The sequence below is a fragment of the Beta vulgaris genome, chromosome 8, assembly GCF_026745355.1.
Source record: "Beta vulgaris subsp. vulgaris cultivar EL10 chromosome 8, EL10.2, whole genome shotgun sequence".
In the NCBI taxonomy this organism is placed as follows: Eukaryota; Viridiplantae; Streptophyta; class Magnoliopsida; order Caryophyllales; family Amaranthaceae; genus Beta; species Beta vulgaris.
In genome coordinates this window covers 3,952,012-3,971,019 of record NC_079209.1, presented here as the reverse complement: position 1 = coordinate 3,971,019, position 19,008 = coordinate 3,952,012, and the positions used below count along the sequence as shown (strand labels likewise).

Here is a 19,008-nt window from a genome sequence, read left to right as displayed (position 1 = left end):
TCACAAGTTTGAAATTGTGAGTCCAATTCTCATCCTTTGAGAATTCGCTACACCTCACGTAATTGATAACTCCCTATTGGGGGGTGTTTGGTTGGAGGGTTTCAAGAAAGGGTCGGGAAAACAAAGCTCTTGATCCTTTCTTGATGTTTGTTTAGTCATTTCAATCATTCTTTTTACCACTTTCTTCCCCTCAAAGTCCTCTACATCCATTCCCCACACTCTCAAGGATTTCACTTACCTTTCCTCTCCTCTACTTCATGATCACCTTGACCAATCATTAATCACCACAATACCACCTAAACCCACCACCCGAGCAGCTAGAACCACCACACCGCCACCAAATTCACCACGCTCGCCACCAGAACCACCACATCACCACCCTCGCCACCCACACTGCCATCTAACGCTACCACCCTCGGCAACAACACCGCCACCCAACCCAACCGCACCATCCAACCTGATAAAATTATTCCTCCCACCATCTAAATCACCGAAAACACCCCCACCAACCACAACCAGCACAAATTTCCACCCACAACTATCGCGGAAAATAAACACCCAACTCGTAAAAACCCTACCATCCCGTTAGCCACCCCCACCCCTTGAAAACCACCCAACCCACTCCAAAAAAAACTTCGTCCACCCCAACAACTACTGTGAAAGAAAGGAGGAAAATGCCGCACAACCCAACTAAAAAACCAACTCCAATAATTGATTATGGTTTTAGACGTGAAAACTAACGGTATAAAAAGTAGTTAAATCATACGAAAACTGATTATATCGAATGAAAGCTGACTGACTAGTATGTCAAATGAAAATCGTAGAATTTCCGATATCCAATAAGTTATTGTAAACGTGTCCCATTCAGAATTTTTTTTTTTTTAAAAATGTTCCCAACCCCTCAACGGATAACATTGAAAAAGGCAACCAATACTTTACGTCCTCCAATGGAGGTGGTGAAGCTATCCTCCTTAAACACCTTCATCATTCCTAACCACCCTTTCTCTCTCCTCCGCTTCCCTCAGTCTCAACACCGCAAACTCACCTGCCGATCATCTCTCTCCTCCAACCCAACTCACCACCTTAAACTCTCCGAAGAACTCCAATCCGAAACCCTTAAAACCCTAGAATGGAATCGTCTCTGCAATCATCTCTCTCGCTTCACTTCCACTACTATGGGCCTCTCCGCGGCCCAAAATGGTTCTATCCCTATAGGACGGTCCATTCAAGAGACCCAAAGACTCTTGGCCCAAACCACTGCTGCATTGGGCCTGATAACCCGACTTGACTTCTCTGGAGTTTACGATGTTTCTAGTATTGCTCAATTGGCTGAATCCGGTGTCGTTTTGTCTATTGCTGAGCTTTGTTCGGTTAAGCGCACGTTGCAGTCGGCGAAAAGGTTGTTTGATCAGTTGCTGGAGCATGATGATGGGAGGTTAGTTGCTTTTATTATTATACTTCCACCGTTTCTAAATACGTGCAACATTTGCTTATTAACCACTATTCATCTATTGGTTTTATATGATATTCTCTCACGGATGTATAAGAAAAAAAGATAGTGTATTGGATAGCATATAGGGAGGAAATGTTGCATGTTTTTAGAAACGAAGGACGTATTATTTAATTTGGAAAAGTTTATGTTGCACTTCCTAAGTTCCTGTGTTCTTTTTTCACTACCTTGCATTCTTTTTTAATTGCAACATTCGCATTTTCACATTTGCATAGACAAAATTTTGACTATTAATAATTTTTGTTATGTATTTATAAAAAGGGTAATGTTAGGGCTACATATAAGCATTAAATACATGTCTTAAAATAGAAACAGTTTATGAATTCATGACAAAATTTCACATCATTTGAGATAATAAATGCTTGATTAAAATTTTTATTTCTATTTTAAGCTTCTTATACATAGCCCTAAGGGCTATGTATATCATTTTCCTTATAAAAATTAGAGAAATTTGTTAAAAAAACCTTTTAAATACAAGTTTTTGCCAGAAATAACCTTTTAAAAAATATCTGGCAGAATAAGACCTTAGAAATAATTTTTTTGTGAGGAACAACCTTGAACCATTTTTGAGCATTGACCAAGTATTTTATGGCTTCGATTCACTGAAACCAAACATGGCAACTCACATCATGTATATTTCTTATGTTTCAACCCTATTTTCCTTCATATACTGATCAATTTAACGTCAGAAAATATTTGGTCAATGCCGAAAAATAGAGAAAAAAAGAGTTGAAACACAAGAGATGCAGTTCACGTGCCCTCCACATGTTTGGTTTTAACGAGTCTAACGCTGAAAAGTTCTTGGTCAATGCCTGAAAATGGGTCGAGGTTATTTATCGCAAAATGTTTTCTTATTAAGGTCTTATTTTGCCAGTTTTTTTTAAAAGGTTGTTTGTCGCAAAAACTTGTATTTAAAAGGTTGTTTTCCATTTTCCTAAAAATTATGCAAATGAGATAAAAAGCTACACACACGAATCAAATAAGATATCATTTGACTATGCTAGCTTTTGTGTACAGATCATCATATAGTCAAAGTATGCTGCAATTAAAAAAGAACGGATGAAGTAATTATAATGTTTCCCTTATTTGGAACATCGAAGTTTCACATTAATTGCAATGTTTTCTTATATGGTATTCTAATGCCTCTTCTTTCTCCTTCACATGAGTCTCACTTTCTTGTTTATCTCTATCTCTCTTCTATATATGGCTTTCTTAATAAAAGTAATGGAACGGAGGAAGTAATTTGTATAGATTGTAAACTTTTTGTAGTGCTGCTTCTGTTTGTACAGGAGCTATCCTTTGGTTGAAATTCTTCAGAATTGCAATTTCCTGGTTGAATTGGAGCAGAGGATTGAATTTTGTGTAGACTGTAAACTTTCAGTAGTGCTGGATAGAGCTAGTGATGACTTGAAGTTCATTAGGTCGGAACGGAAAAAGAACATGGATGCTTTAGATTCTCTTTTAAGGAGTATTTCACTTCAAGTATTTCAGGCTGGGGGCATTGACAAAGCTGTGGTTACTAATCGTAGATCGAGGATGTGTGTTGGTATTAAAACCTCGCATAGATCTTTGCTCCCAGGTGGAATTGTTTTAGATACTAGTAGTTCTGGAGCAACATACTTCATGGAACCTAAAGAGGCTGTCGACCTGAACAACATGGAAGTCTGGCTGGCGAGTTGTGAGAAAGATGAGGAACGAGCTATTTTAAGCATGCTTGCTTCTGAACTGGGAAAGTCAGCAGCAGATGTCAATGAATTGTTAGGCAGAATTCGGGAGGTTGATCTTGCAGTTGCGAGAGCTAGTTATGCAAACTTGTTGGGTGCAGTCTGTCCTAAATTATATTCAGATACTTGTGATGATGATGCTTTATTGGTGGATGTTGAAGGAATACGGCATCCTTTGCTGCTTGAGCCATGTTTGGATAGCTTGAAGGATATAACAGGACCAAGTGTAGGAAAATCTGAGAGCTTAAACGGGGAATTCAATATAATGTGTTCCAGAGAGCTGCCTGATGAAGTGCATCAGTTTCCTGTTCCAATAGATATTAAGATTGGACGTGAAAAAACCGTGGTAATTATCTCAGGACCAAATGCTGGTGGCAAAACTGCTTCCATGAAAACTTTGGGACTTGTTTCCTTGATGTCAAAGGCTGGCCTGTATTTGCCAGCCAAAGGTATTCCTAAGCTGCCCTGGTTCAATTATGTTCTGGCAGATATAGGAGATCATCAGGTAGGAAATCTTCTTTTTAATATTAGCTAATGTGTCAGGTGTTACCCCACTTATTCTAAAACACTTCTATGTTCTTTTTTTCGGATAATTGAAGTCCTTGGAAGAAAGCCTTTCTACTTTTAGCGGTCACATTTTGCGGATTGGCAAAATATTGGAGGTGGCTACAAAAGATTCACTTGTCCTATTTGATGAAATCGGGAGTGGGACTGATCCTTCAGAAGGGGTGGCACTTTCTGCTAGCATTTTGCAGTATCTTAAAGATAGAGTGAATTTAGCTGTTGTAACTACCCACTATGCTGATTTAAGTCGCCTAAGGGACATGGATGCGCGATTTGATAATGCAGCTATGGAGTTCTCGCTGGACACACTACAGCCTACCTTTCAGGTGTTATGGGGTTCTTCTGGTGAATCAAATGCCTTAAAAATTGCTAGGAGAATTGGCTTTGATGATAAGATTATTGATCATGCAGAAAGCTGGCTCGAGAGGCTGATGCCAGAAAATCAGGCACAGAGAAAAGGTCAGCTCCATCAGTCTTTGTTGGAGGAGAGAAACAGGATGGGTGAACGGGCAAGACAAGCTGCATCCCTCCATTCGGACGTAATGAATTTGTATCATGAGGTAAGAAACTTGAGTTCTGCCATTGTTGGACCTCTATGGCTCTTTATGAGCCGTATGCCTAAGTCCATTTTTTAGTTGCTTTAATGTATATTGTATAGAGGGTCACGAGTCACGACTGAGGCTCACTCTTCCCGTTGAATTTGGTGATTAGATTTGGTTTAGTTGAAACTTTTATAATGATTTATGTTATTTTATAGTTGTATGATCTGCCGATGTCAAAAAGAAAAAAGAGAATGACTTTCCCCGCATAAACGTGCATATAAGACTAGTATGATATAAAACAACACGACAATCAACATGTCTTCCGATTTTGGACAAATTAGATGATGCATGACAAATTTCTTGAATTTTCAATTCACTGCTGCTAGTAACACAATATTCCCTGGAGAACCAATATTACATTGAATTAGTGTAATTGCATTGATCTTTTATAAAATAGTATTTGAGCTTTTGGATAATGTCTGTGTTACAAAACATTGTTCTAAGAAGAGAAAAAGAACCTAAAGCACCTTTTCTCTTCAAGGGGAACAAATACGAGGACTTTGTTTTCTTTTCAAATCTAATTTCTATTCATAAAAATGTTATTTAATTTCTAAAGATATTCTTTTATTAAAGATTTATCATGTAGGATCTTGGGATTCGGGCAAGTATAGTGTTGTTAGTTGTTACTTGGCATAGTAAATTCGAAAGTGCATGATATGTCATGTCAATGATTGCAGACGTGTCGAATGTGTTGTTGAGCCATTGATGTCTACTTCAATTTACATGGAAACTGCTGAACTTGCTTTACAATATTTTCTTTCTAGTTTTTCTGTCAGTGACAAATAACAACCCTGCTTTTTGGAGCTTGATCCAGCTGATCTTTAGAAAAAAGGGACAATGACCATCATAACTATTGTCCGTACTCCATTATGTTTAGTAATTCATTAGGTGACATCGCTCTTTAGTTCCTTTGCTTCGATTGATTAATCCAGGAAAGAAGATAGATAGGAGAAAAAATGTTTCTAGAAGAGTGAATGGCTTTACGTGTTGGTATGTTTCAATGTGAAAAAACTGGGACATATGTGGGGTGTGCTTGAGCTATTGACTATTGAGGCGCCAGGCTCAAGGGTGATAGCCTCTTAGGCACCTTGAGGAGTTTCCGCATAACAAAGCCTCACTAGATTATTGTTTTTTATAAAATTAGGTCATGAGTTCTTGTGTCCTTTTTAATATTTGGATGTGCTACGGCTAATTGGATAATATGCGAATACTAATGATTGTATATTATACATCCCAATATTGCACTGTGTTTTTCCAAGGTGCACTCTTTCTTCACTTCTCGCTTTATGCCTAGGCTCTAGGACCCTTATTGACTCAATGTACCTGGTGTCCTCAGTATGTTGGCTTCTCTACACAAGATTATAGCATTATAGACCTTCAGTATGGATCTCATCCCTGTTGCTATTTGAGTCATCCCAAGTTATGGACCTGGAAAGTTGTAACGTATGGTCAATTAGGGCGACCAGATGATGATGATTTTGTTGTCTGTTAATTTTCCTGGACATGGTGTAGTGTTTTAGCATTTTGATAAAATGAGTAATATGTAAATACATAGATATCCATACAGCACGCAAAGAACCTGAACTCTGTACTTGTGTGTCAAGTGTCAACTAGGAATTTTTGATCATCTTCCTTCAATACTCATTTTACAACGACAAACAATTAGTCTGGAAGTCCTAGCTATTATTTTCTGTAAGGATCTGCATTAATTAATGAAGTACCCGTAACTTTTTTTCTTCAAACGTATTTATTATCCATTTTTCTATATTCTTTTTTTTTTTGGCCTATCTACTTAGGTTAGCTAAGTAAATTATCTGAAATTATAGATTGCTTTTAGGAGACAAGTTTTTTACTACTTTTGAAATCTCTGAGTTCATTTACAATTTTTTTTTGCCTTTTCATTGCTCTACCTTTATGATGCTATATCGCTATCTAGTGTTTCTCTTTGTTGGTGGTGTCTCAGGAGGTAACATTTATGACGCCTTATCCCTAGAAGAAAAGAGTGGTTTTTTCAAAGAAAAACTATAAAATGAATTACCTCTTAGCCACATAATAACAATATAATGAGAAAAGATATTCTCAAAAAATGTTAGTATGAGTTGAAGTTGGGCCACAAGAGAGAGAAGTTGATAATCCATTTGATCTTGCTCTTTTCATTAAAAATTGGGTTTGAAGAAAAAAAACTAACTTCAAAGAAGGACCAATAAGTTTGGATAAGGGCAAGTTTGGTAAAGTTCAGTGAATTTGTACGAAAAACACCTTTGATGTATAAGTTAAGGAAAACCAAGCCTTAGTCTTTCTCTTTTCCAAAAATTCTAAGTCTTGTCTTTACTATAGTTAGCCACGCTTTGAAGAGTTGTTGAAATGTCTTATAACCCTTATCAATTGAAAACATTCTTTCCTTTTTCACATTGAAGCCAGTGAAAACTGACTGTTCTTTGCTGCTCCTACACAAATTTCTTTCCCGCTATTTTTATATGTTATTTATCAATTCATGGTCACACTTGGGCAGACTTTTGTATGTTCAAGTTTTTTAAAAATTTGAAAACTATAAGATTTTATGCTTTTCAATTGATTAGATATTTCCCAAGAAACCTGCACAGCAGGAGTAATGAACCGCTGTTCCTTGAAGAATAACATTTTCTTAACGTGACTTCCTTTTGAGTCGAGGTTTTTTTTTTTTTTTTTGAAGGGATAAGTCAAGGATTTTTTAATTTGTATACAAATCTTTATAAGAATTTCCAATAAAAGGGACATGTCAGAACTGTGGGAGTGTTGGTACTTCTTTTGCCATTTTTGTGGGAGAGGCAATTGTGGTACTTTTTGAGCTTAATGAAAACTACAAAGTTCAGATTACTTTTACAGAGAAGAAGATCATATTTCTACTTGATGTTAGGGTAAACTTTGGACTTTTTTGGCATATATTAAGCTTGAAGTCGTTTGTGCTATACTGCTATGTTCTGCCAAATGAGAAACTTTGTTCAAATTACTAATTTTTGTGTAACGATTCCTCTCGAATCTATGAAGATTGAAGATGAAACGAAGGATCTTGATTATCGTGAGAAGGCTTTGATCGCAAAGGAAACCCAACAAGTTGAAGAAGAACTTGATCTCGTGAAGTCTAAATTAGAAACTGTGATCCAGGAGTTTGAGAATCAATTAAGAACTGCAGAGATTGATCAGTATGGTTCTCTCATTAAGAAGGCTGAATCAGCAATTGGATCTTTGGTTGAAAGTCATCGTCCAATGTCAGTTAGTGGTTATGAAGATTTTGAAGTTCTGCGTACACCTCAACCTGGTGAGCAGGTCCATGTGAAGCGATTAGCAGGTAAGCTAGCTACTGTGGTTGAGGTGTCTGAAGATGATGAAACTGTTCTTATCCAGTATGGAAAAGTAAGATTTCGTGTGGATAAAAGTGGTATCCAACATGTACAAGGACTTGCAGCTGGCTCAGGCTTACATTTGAAAAAGCAGGTCTGTTGTGCACTGTATTACATTTGCAGTCTTTCCAAATTCTTCACCTATCAGTTACAAATTTTATTTTCTCAAGAATTATCTTCGACTATGGGGAAAGGAATGCACTTCCTTCTAGGCAGTAATTCAGATCGTGCAGTAATTGTGATGTTTAATATATTGTTTATAATCTATTGATCCGAACTCCTGAATGTCGTTACAATTTGGACGTGTTTATAGAATTTTACAATATACGAATTATGCTCGAAAGTGAATACTAAAATAAGGGGGGAGGGGATTGATCTATTGAACTCGTCTTATCTATGTCTTTGTAGACTGCATGGCATTGTCTTTTCTTTTAGCTGATGTTTGACTGATCCTGTTGCTTTTTTATAAAATAAAAAATTAATAGAGGATACTTGCAATTTCTCGGTGCGATAAATTTCACACAGATGCCCTTTTCCTTATATATCTTGGGGATTATGTTCTACTGTGTGTGTGTGTGTGTATTATTTTGGGGGGGGGGGGTTCTACTTGTTCTTATCATGTTTAAGGATAGAAAAAGGAATAGGAAAACATCATTCCTTATTATGTTTTCCCCTCTGATACTTTTTTTAGCCAATCACTATTTAGATCTATGATATTTTAAACTCTCTTGCCAATTGATGACCGAAACTTGGCGCATTTGTTAGGATATTCAAGAAAGTAATGCTTGACAAGTAATATAGTTGAAGGGGGTATACTTTGTTCTGTTTGTGTTTGCTGTAGTGAACTTTACTGATCTGAGCTACCTTATGAAATAAGATGTATGGAATGTGTATTATCTAAGCTAGTTAGTCTTTCAATTTTTTATTGCTAGAGGGACATTCGTTTGAATTGTAATTTATGTACTATGGGCACTGCAGGCTCGTATACCTGGAAATTCGGATCATTTAGGTGGAAAGAAAGAAGAGGAACTATCTTATGGGGCAGTTGTACAGACTTCAAAGAATACACTCGATCTACGAGGCATGAGGGTAGAGGAAGCTTCTCATACACTCAGTATTGCTATAGCATCAAGGGAATCTCATTCTCTCCTTTTCATCATACATGGAATGGGTACTGGAATCCTTAAGGAATGCGTAATTGAGATGCTGAAGAACCATCCCCGTGTTGAGAAGTTTGAACAAGAAAGTCCAATGAACTACGGTTGTACAGTTGCATTTATCAAGTAAAAGTACATTGCAATTCTATATGTTCAAATAGTGAATATGATAAAAGTAAAGGCTATAATTGTTTGGCTTACCTTATAATTTTCCATGTACAGTGAAACCTTATTGAATATTTTTCAGAATAGCAGGGGAAATCTTTTCATCAATCTCTTCTTTGCTAATATGTTGTGTGTACATAATTTTCACCATTGGCCAGAATTTGCTGTCCAGTTTTATAAGAATAATAAGTGTTGCTCTTATATCATTTTGTATTAACTTTGGAAAGAAGGCCAAAAGTTATTGGCTGTAAACTTGTATATGTTGCTATGTTAATATGTGGCACATCATACTTTTCATTTTAATGTGACGGTGCAACTTGCATAACTGTTGTGAAACAAACAAAGCTATCAGCTCTGGTTAGTTATAATTTACAAATGGATAAGCATATCTAGCATCTGTCCAAAAAAGAAATTGAAAGTCAAAATGATGTTGTGCAACTTATTGTTTCCTGAAGTCTAGGAATTATATTTTCTTGGAAAATGCTAGTTGTTCTGGAGGAGAATGTTGGCAGAGCTCCGGAATTTCCTTTCGTGTTTCCGAACTGAAAAAACTTCAGAGGTAGAAGAAGTCATCAAGCATCATTTGACGGCCAGTTTCCTATCACTTTTCATGGCTTTGTTTCACAAGGATGCAAGGTGATCGAATCATCTGTGGTGATTTTTTTTCTGGGCATCTCTCTCCCTTCTCTGTGAGTATTTCTCGCTGCTCTTTTAAGATCGAGTGTTCGTATTTTATTCATGTCCTATATATTTTTGCTTTAGATGAATGAACATCCTATTAATTTTTTGTAATTGATTAAAAATGAAGCTAACTAATGTAGATCTATGACATCCTGTAGTCTCCTTCAGGGAGTAGAAGGTTGGGATGTGGGTGTGTGGTTGCGTGCAGCATGTTTATCATTGTCAGGGATGAAATTTTTCTGCACTTCAATTGGTGTTTGGAGAACCCTGTTAGTCAAGGGCAGCATTATGGGCTCTCTAGACAAGTAATAGAAGCTATGATGGTATGGTAAGTCCGGAGGAACTATTCTCTGTATCTTCCTGATCTAGTTGTTGAAACTTTTGAAGAGTTTCCTTTTGCTCTCCTCATGGTGTTGTCTTTATTACCAGAACAAGATAAATAGGGAATGCATACTAATAATACACTTAGCCAATATCTTTGGATCGTCTCTTAACATGCTTTGACATAATCTTAATTGTCTAGCATCAATATGTTCATCTTTGGTTCCGTGACTTAAGACTTCTTTTTCACCCAATATGTCTAAGATTGAATCGACTCAAACTGAATTTATTATATGTGAGTGTGACCTGAATTTACTTGACTTAGTTTCCCTTATTTGAACTTATCTGATCTTATATATAGTTGCAACTTGCAAGTTGATTTTGCTAGCTCTTATCTAAACTTGTTAGTCTAATGAACTTATTTGAACTTCTTAGACCTTAAACCTATTTTTGTATGATGTAAATAATATAGCCTTAGTTGTTCTTAGCTTTTATTGTTTTGAGTTCAAGACGGTTTTGTTGACACTGAAGTAACTACAGAAGCTCGTATGATATGGTAAAGTGTTTGCCCTCCAATGGGCAGTCATTGTTAATGATTTTTAATTTCTTTCGGGGTTTAGCTTCATGCTTGTGTTTGGAATGTGATGTTTTCATGCTGTAACTGACGTGTAAACTTGCTGCATACAGGCTTCATCATTTTGAATGAACTAGGTTTATCAACTTTATTAATCTACTTTACAAGATGAAAGGAACTTGTGTAGATGCTAATGGAAATATAAATTTGGTGTTGCTTTCAAGTTGACTTGCTAACGAATTTCACCGCATGACATGCCCTTGGACTGTTGCAAACTGGGCTGCAGCGATGATCGTTGAGGGAGAAGAATGATAAGTGAAGAATGAGACTTTCTAAACTGGTTAGACAATTCTACGTCACTTTAGTTCTCTTGGATGCAAGAATTTTGGAGTTGAGATTAGATACATAGTTGTCTTATTCGAGTATGCTTCTGGATTTAAGTTCACTCGGACAACAAGTACCATGACAATGCTATAATATCCAAGGTGGTAAGGAAACTTTCACTGTTTCAAGTGTTGTGAAATGGTAAAGTCCTAATTTTGCTTACATTCAATTGAATATGAATACTTTTAGTGGAACTAACTTAGTTGATTGTCAGACAATATGGGACCAGGTTTATGCAGCCTCATGAAAACCTACTTTATTTAATCATTATCTACCATATTAGTAGTTTCAAAGCCTTATTCTGTATATCTATAGAAACAAGGAACTATCATCTGCTGCTCTCTCAGTGTTCTAGAGCATATACCAACACTGAATCCTGCAAGTAACCTGGAGTTGCGATCTTTACACTGATGCTGGAGCCAGAGTTGTCATTTCTCTATTGTGCTCCCAGTCACCATATAACTCATCATTTAGCTTCCCTCTTATATTTTGTTGGTCATTATCATTTGGATGATCATGAAGCTGGCCCCCTTCTACTCTTTTAGGTCTTGTCTGTGTCTCACTGCTATCATCTTCCTTGCTTGTGCTTCCGTGATAATAATGCTTGCTTTTTCTTTCTCCTCTTAACGGTCCCTCTGATTCTATTTTATGGCTATCATCGTGCTCACTTAAGATACCATGCTGAAAGTGCTCAGTCCTTTCTTTGTTTTTGGGTCCTCCCTCCGATTCTGTTCCAGGGATGTCATGATCATGCTCATTCTTCTTCTTTCTGTCTGAGTCTTGGGAGTCCAAGAGTTGCCCTCCAGTAGCAGAAGCAAACAAATTGTCAAAATAGGGAGGCTCAGTTAAACCATTCCCAGCTTGTGGGTAATGCTCTCCGTCATCAACCCCCCAACCACTGCCTCCTCCAGAACCACTTTCATAACCTCCGCTTCCCTCTCCTCGACCACCTCCATAACCTCCACCACTCCAACCTTCACCACCACCTTCACTGCCTCCACCTGAACCTCTCCCCCAACCTTCACCACCACCTCCACCACCTGAACCACTCCCCCAACCTTCACCACCACCTCCACCGCCTGATCTACCTCCATAGCCACCACTACCCCAACCTTCACCGCTTCCACTGCCTCCACCGGAACCACCACTACCCCACCCTTGACCGCTTCCACTGCCTTCACCACCAGAACCACCACTACCCCAACCCCGACCACTTCCACTTCCTCCTGATCCACCACTACCCCAACCTTGACCGCCTCCACTGCCTCCACCTCCATAACCACCACTACCCCAACCTTGACCACTTCCACCGCCTTCACCACCAAAACCACCACTCCCCCAACCTTGACCGCTTCCACTGCCTTCACCACCAAAACCACCACTGCCCCAACCCTGACCACTTCCTCCTAATCCACCACTGCCCCAAGGCCACCAAATTTGACCACCTCCACCGCCTCCACCTCCAAAACCACCACTACCCCAACCTTGACCACTTCCACCGCCTTCACCACCAAAACCGCCAGTCCCCCAACCTTGACCGCTTCCACTGCCTTCACCACCAAAAGCACCACCATAAGCAGAAATGGTGATGGGGAAGCCTGATAATCGAGGGATACCAAAACCAAGGATGGGGAGGTTAAAGATGAGCAATCCCCCTCCTCCGCCTCCGGCTGCTCCATTCCCATTGCCAAAGCCTTCCCTGAATCCATTTTCTATTTCTGATAGCTCCTTGTGAGAGGTATCTTTATTATTTGACTTGTCAGCTCTCTTGTCCTCTACTAACAGTCTTCCAGCAGCACAGAAAAAAAGGGATGAGGTGAGTATCAAAACGAAGAGAGAAAGAGAGGCCCATTTTGATGGTGCCATATTCAGCTAAGAATTTACTGGGCATTTACTATGAATTTAGGACTTAAATAGTTGTAGACAATAGCTTGGAGGTGGGAGATAGACATACGTAAATGTTCATGTTCTCTGGCAGTTTGTTCTTAAATTCTGGACTCATGCTGGTTGCATGGAGGTAGAAAAGTATCAAGTTATCTTCTTGTCAATCATGGTATTTTTGCTCACTTAACTTCTCTATAATCTTTGGATTCATCCATTTTTACTTGAATGATCGACCCAAACAATTGCCTTCTCATATGATTTTACAAAAAAAAAGAATTGCTAAATGAGACACATACATTTGATCTATGACTTAGAATTATGGCCTGTCCGACTTTAGAATTTGTATAGCTTCTACATTTCATATAATTTCTATGATTTATGCTTTATAGGTGTCTGATCTTGCAATTTCATGAACACAAAGTACTTACACCTGCCCCATTTATAATAATATTAACACTATGAATTAATCTCAAATGATTTTGGGTTAATTTACCCAAATGAATTGATTTTTCCCAAATGAATAGATGAACTTATGAAATTCACCACACTAAATTTGCCGAAGTACTCTGTCTATTTTACTCTACCAAATTCTTTGGATGGTTCACATTCTGCCATCCACATATTAGACTATTAGAGGGTTGAAACGCCTTATTGCACAACTTGTAAAACGTTATATTCTCCTGCAACAGTATTTGTGTGGCACAATATAAAGGCTGAATGTCATTTGCAGGCTCTAACTGAAGCATAAAAGCTTGGCAATATAATGATGTATGATGCACGGAAACTCTCTTTGAGGCCAACGTTTCTGTTTCCGCCACGTTTCCGTTGTAAAAATTTCTTATATTATATGTTATTTAAAATATCATTGCATTCTTACTTGCTAGTGTCAAATACACAAAACACAATCCTCATCTCATTGTGTATCCTGATATATCATCATTATTCACGAGTTATGCCCTGCAGCTGTAGTATTCATTCTTTGGGGGGGACGAACTTTGTCCATTTGGGCTTAATCCTGCTACTGTAAATTGTGGGATCTGAACATTTTTATTAGCTTCTATGTAATGTTCGTCCCTCCAAATTGGCAATCATTCATATTGTCACACGTCACTGGAAATATACTACTAGACCAGCACGGCCACTGTCACAGTAGCAGTCGCAGTCACAGACACAGTCATTACGTTTTACACTCAGGCTCCGTTTGGTAGGGCGTAAAACGTTTTTCCGGAAAACTGTTTTCCTCTATTTTCAGTTTTACATTGTTTGGTTGGCAAAAGAGTGTAAAACCATTTTCCCTTGGGGTAAAATTACTCTCCCAGGATGGAAAACCATTTTCCTTTCAAAATGAAGGGAAAACTATTTTCCTTCTCTCTCTTGTACACTCCTCTCACTACCTCCTTACTTTCCCTTTCATTTTCCTTTCATTTCATCATTTTTTTTACATCAAACCAAACAACGGAAAACTAATTTTGGAATTGTGTTTTCCATTGTAAATTGTTTTCCATGAAAATCATTTTACACTAAAAATATTTTACGCCCTACCAAACGGAGCCTCAGTCTTCTGGCAATCACAGTTACAGTCAGGGGCGGAGCCACTTGGTAACAAGGGGTAGCACATGCTACCCCTAAAAATTTTTGAAAAAAAATTAGTTTAGCTACCGCATAGTTGGTCGCAAAACTTTTTTAGCTACCGCTCCGGTCGGTCGCAAAACTTTTAGCTACCGCTCCGGTCGGTCGCAAATGGTTTTAGTGACCACTAGATTGGTCGCAAAGACGCAAAATGGTTCTTCAACGTTGTTGAAGAAAACTGCCAACTTCAACATTACCAACTTTTATACCTCTATCTTTCCATGCAACTCTACCAACTTCAACATCACCAAATCTCTATAAAGTGGAGATTTTTTTGTTGCCTCCTTCTAATCAGATAGTATAAGAGTGTAGTGAGTGCTAAACCAATGTTGACAGTGATAACTATTATGAGTGGAATTAAATATCTGGATTTCATATTGCCTCATTTACAAGGCAAAAAGAAGATCAGCAAAATTATTAAATTGAGACAAACACTGGCGCAGTAGAAGTTGAGTGTGATTAAGACTTAATCACAATGATCAGATGCAACCAAAAAGAAATGGGGAAAGCTAAGGGAAGTGATCGAAGCCAGTGATCCAAGAAAGCGAATAATATAATGTTGTGGAGTGCACGAAAATAAATTTTTGAGGAACATAAGTAAAAAAAAAATTTGTTTGTATGTGTTCTGTGTAAAGATATGTCAAAATTATGAAAAAAAAATAAAATAATAATATCTCATTATCTCTCAAGACATTTTTTGTTCTAAAGGGCCCTAATAAAAATGTGGATATTTTTTTTTTAGGTATTAGATATAATCGTGATATTATGCTACCCCTAACTATAAATCCTGGATCCGCCCCTGGTTACAGTTGCATTCGCCGCCTCCTTTACCACTTCTTTTTCTGCTGCTGATGCTGATGCTGCCATGCCCTTTTCTGGTTTTCTTGATTCTTTGCACACGGAAGATAAGATGCCCAAGTGTATCTAGCTTTTGAATCCTGCCATTTATGATGTGTTATTTCGCCTTGACAAAGGATAATAATCATAATCATAATATAAGGAGTGAGTGATCAATCATTGAGTTTTTGCATGCAATTAATTGTGAGCTGTTAGGTAAGCTGCATTCTTTATCTTTCCAGTAATCTTGTTCTTCCTGATTTTTTTTTCTGTTTTCTTTAAAAATGTTTTAATTGGATTGCTAATGATTAGGCCATATTCATTTTATTATCATGGAGTATTTCTTAAAGAAATAATGGACCACTTTTGGTTAAATGTCTTTTAGGTTACGGAAAACCCTAGATGGCTAAATTTTAGCCAATTAAAAGCATTATAATTACCTTTATATCCTTCTATGTATAATCATATTTCATTATTCACACCTTGGTTAAGGGGGAAAATGTAATAAATTATGAAAGTTAATCTTTCTTGGACTTAATTTCAGTTGAGTTCAATACGATTAAGTTAGTTTTCTCTCACGGTTCAGCGGAGCGTAGCACAACTTAAAAGAATAAGGCTTTATTGCCATCAAGAGAGATAAAGTCCTAAGAGAGGAGATAGAAACTTCAGAGTGAGAGCAAGATGAAATTCTAGAATGAATGTAAATTGCAATGATTCAGCCAATTCATTTGCAAAAGGAACCGAATCGAATGTTGGAGTGCAGTTTATATTTCTTCGAAAACTGAGAATAATTAGTATTTCTCTTGGTTGAAGGACAATGTCAAAACATGTATGGCCTAAACCTAGATCTAGTGTTTACTAGTACCTTTTTTTTCTTCTGTTGAACAGGAAAATAGATTAAGGCTATGTTCAGTTCATCTTATTTTTGCTTATTTCAGATCAGATCAGATCAGAAAATATAAGTTCAGATCAGATCAGATCAGATGATGCTTATATTTAAAACTATTAAATATCTTTCATTACATATTAGTAAAAATTATAATAATTGAATATTAATAAAGAACTCATTGAGACGAATCAAACAAAACCCCACATGACTATATTTTTTCTTATATATTGAGAAAAATCTAAAAAATAAGATCTTGTAAATCAGATCAGTTCAGATCAGAAAAAATAAGTTCAGATCAGAAAATTTCAGGTGAACTAAACATAGCGTTAAAATTAAACGATTACAAATCATAGAGGATGAGTCTTCACTTAGTTCAAAGTATCAGTTCCTAGCAAAGTTATTTGTTCATGCAAAATAAATCAAGTTATTTGTCCTTGCGTTTCTTGCCATTGCATCTACTACTTGATTTGCATCTCGTCCTTCATATTGTAAATAAGTTGCTAAGTTTCCTTAGAGGAAATCCCTGCATTTATCCATTAACATTATTAGTGTAATATTTATTTTTGAAGGATATTTAATTCCTTTAACCTCTTGTAAGTTATCAGTGGTGAGTATACAATTTTCCCAACTCTTGCTGTTAATCAAGTTGAGGCCTGTAATTGGTTTCAGTTATGCACAAGACAAAACCATACATTAATGATTAATCCAATCTCCTTTGAAGTTTCTACAGCAGCTGCAACAATTGATTTCTTAGTAGTTTGGATATAAACAGTGTTGATTTACTAATACTAGTTCACTAGTTGGAAACTTAGACCTACTTTGGAATTGAAAATAAGGCTAGATTTTACACTTAGGGAGTTTATTAACAGGCACCAGTCTTTTCGAACATTCGCTTAATTGAATAGTAAAAACATTGGCTTACAACCCCGTGAACTTCGAGTACTCAAAATGCCCGGATCAGGTCATGGGGTACCAGGAGTCTTTATCCTCTAGAGTTTTAGTGAAACTCTACAAGGTAGAGTTGTATCTGAGCCATACAACTCTAGAGGATCCAAACATGGGGTACCAGTTGTTCAACCATTCCGGAATCTGGACTTTTAAAAATCTAGAACTATCCGAATTCTCTAGCAATGGAGTTGTCTACAGGAGAACGAGAGATAACAAATGCAAATACCAAATTATATTTCATCCGTTTCATAATATAGATGTCCCATTCTTTTTTAAATTTCACATATTGACATGATTTGCCTAAAACAACCTTGCCAACATCATTTATTTGCTCCTTCGAGTTACTTTTTAAAAAACTTTAACACAAGGGTTGAAAATTGAAATAGTCAAGCATTAAATACTCATTTATCCATTATTCTTCATTCTTTCTCCTAAATCAGTTTTTTCCACTCATTGATTGTTTATCATTTCATGTGCACTTATCTTAATTGCGGTAATATAAGAAACAAATAGGGGTTTTACTAACTGTACCTATTGGGACAAAGTGCTTTTAGCATTTCTGAATTGTGTGTTTAACTGATCAGAAGACACTGATTTTATAGGAGAAAATCAGGCCAAAAACGGACGGCAATAAATGGGCGGATCACAAGGGATTGCCATCAATCCTGTAACGGTCACACACGCGCAGTCCCGGGTCCAAAACTTTAGTTAAGTTAAGTTTATTCCCCAAACCCAAAGCCAAAGGCCTGGGCAGCGCACGCGTGTGATAGTAAGTCCAAACTAACCATGACATCCAACCACAAAAGCATCTCAAGTACCAACTCAATAGTAGGAAGGAGGGATAGAATATATAAACAAGGAGACATTCCTTCCCACAAGCAATAAACAAAAGAAGCCAAGGCTTTTCCAAGCTCTCCAACAATTACTACTACTATTATTATGAATGATTGATTTTGGGTAATGTTGTAACTATGTCACTTTGATTGTTGTCTACTTAATAAATATGTGCAGGGAGTTTTTATTGGCATTAGCTTGGATTTAACTGAACCTACTTATATACATACGAGGATTCCAATGGAGTTAGAACGAGAGTTTTTCAGGACAGCTCAACCAAGTACTCCCTGGTTATAATCTTAAAAAAATTGTGATAAAGAGTTACTTTGGGAAACAAGAGGAAGCAGATTTTATTAAATTTCTGCTCAGACATGCATTAGTTTTGAAAGAATTGATTGTATGCCGAATTGAGGATTGTTGGCATCCAATCGCAGACCAGATGTTGGTGGAGAGCACGTTGAGAAATCTACCAAGGGCCTCAGTCAATTGTTCATTTGAAGTGCAGTGATCGCAATTTGTGGTCGTACTATTAATTTGTAATGCACAATGTTGTTCAAACCTAGTGCATCATGAGAAGACCAAGCATGTGGATATTGACTGCTATTTTATCAGAGACAAGACCAATAAAGGTGTCATCGCTCCAACGGTCCAACCTATGTGTCTACCAGGCAGCAGGTCGCAGATGTTTTCACCAAACTTCTCTCTATTCAGCAACATCAAAGCCTTTCTCTCCAAGCTAGGAGTTCAGCAACCTCCTCACTCTCAACTTGAGGGAGAGTGTTAAAATGAAAAGTCCATATATGTCTTTTGTGCTCAGGCCTTAGGCCTAATTATGTTTCCTAGGTTGACAAGGTCGAGTGTATGTTTTTCCTATATTGTCTGTTAGCAGATATTTGTCCTGTATATGTGTCTCACTGAGCCCAGC

At 37.3% G+C, this 19,008-nt stretch overlaps 2 protein-coding genes across 2 annotated transcripts; one reads left to right on the top strand and one right to left on the bottom strand.

The window, feature by feature from the left end:
- Nucleotides 1-902: 902 nt before the first annotated feature.
- On the top strand, nucleotides 903-9,210 carry LOC104900714 (uncharacterized). Its single transcript, XM_010688209.3, has 5 exons — nucleotides 903-1,435; nucleotides 2,800-3,739; nucleotides 3,834-4,358; nucleotides 7,428-7,874; nucleotides 8,759-9,210. Exons 1-5 carry the CDS (start codon nucleotides 948-950, stop codon nucleotides 9,065-9,067), a joined length of 2,709 nt encoding a protein of 902 aa, XP_010686511.1. The 5' UTR covers nucleotides 903-947; the 3' UTR covers nucleotides 9,068-9,210.
- A 2,222-nt stretch (nucleotides 9,211-11,432) lies between these two features.
- Nucleotides 11,433-13,095, bottom strand: LOC104900839 (glycine-rich cell wall structural protein 1). Its single transcript, XM_010688368.3, has one exon. The coding sequence runs from the start codon at nucleotides 12,926-12,928 to the stop codon at nucleotides 11,465-11,467; it is 1,464 nt and encodes a 487-aa protein (XP_010686670.2). The 5' UTR covers nucleotides 12,929-13,095; the 3' UTR covers nucleotides 11,433-11,464.
- Nucleotides 13,096-19,008: the final 5,913 nt, after the last annotated feature.

Bases quoted from the DNA above. Each gene is read 5' to 3' on its own strand.
- LOC104900714 (XM_010688209.3), top strand. From the start codon at position 948: ATGGAGGTGGTGAAGCTATCCTCCTTAAACACCTTCATCATTCCTAAC. The intron at 4,359-7,427 runs GTAAGAAACTTG...GAATCTATGAAG, and splicing joins TAATGAATTTGTATCATGAG to ATTGAAGATGAAACGAAGGA. The intron at 7,875-8,758 runs GTCTGTTGTGCA...TGGGCACTGCAG, and splicing joins GCTTACATTTGAAAAAGCAG to GCTCGTATACCTGGAAATTC.
- LOC104900839 (XM_010688368.3), bottom strand. From the start codon at position 12,928: ATGGCACCATCAAAATGGGCCTCTCTTTCTCTCTTCGTTTTGATACTC.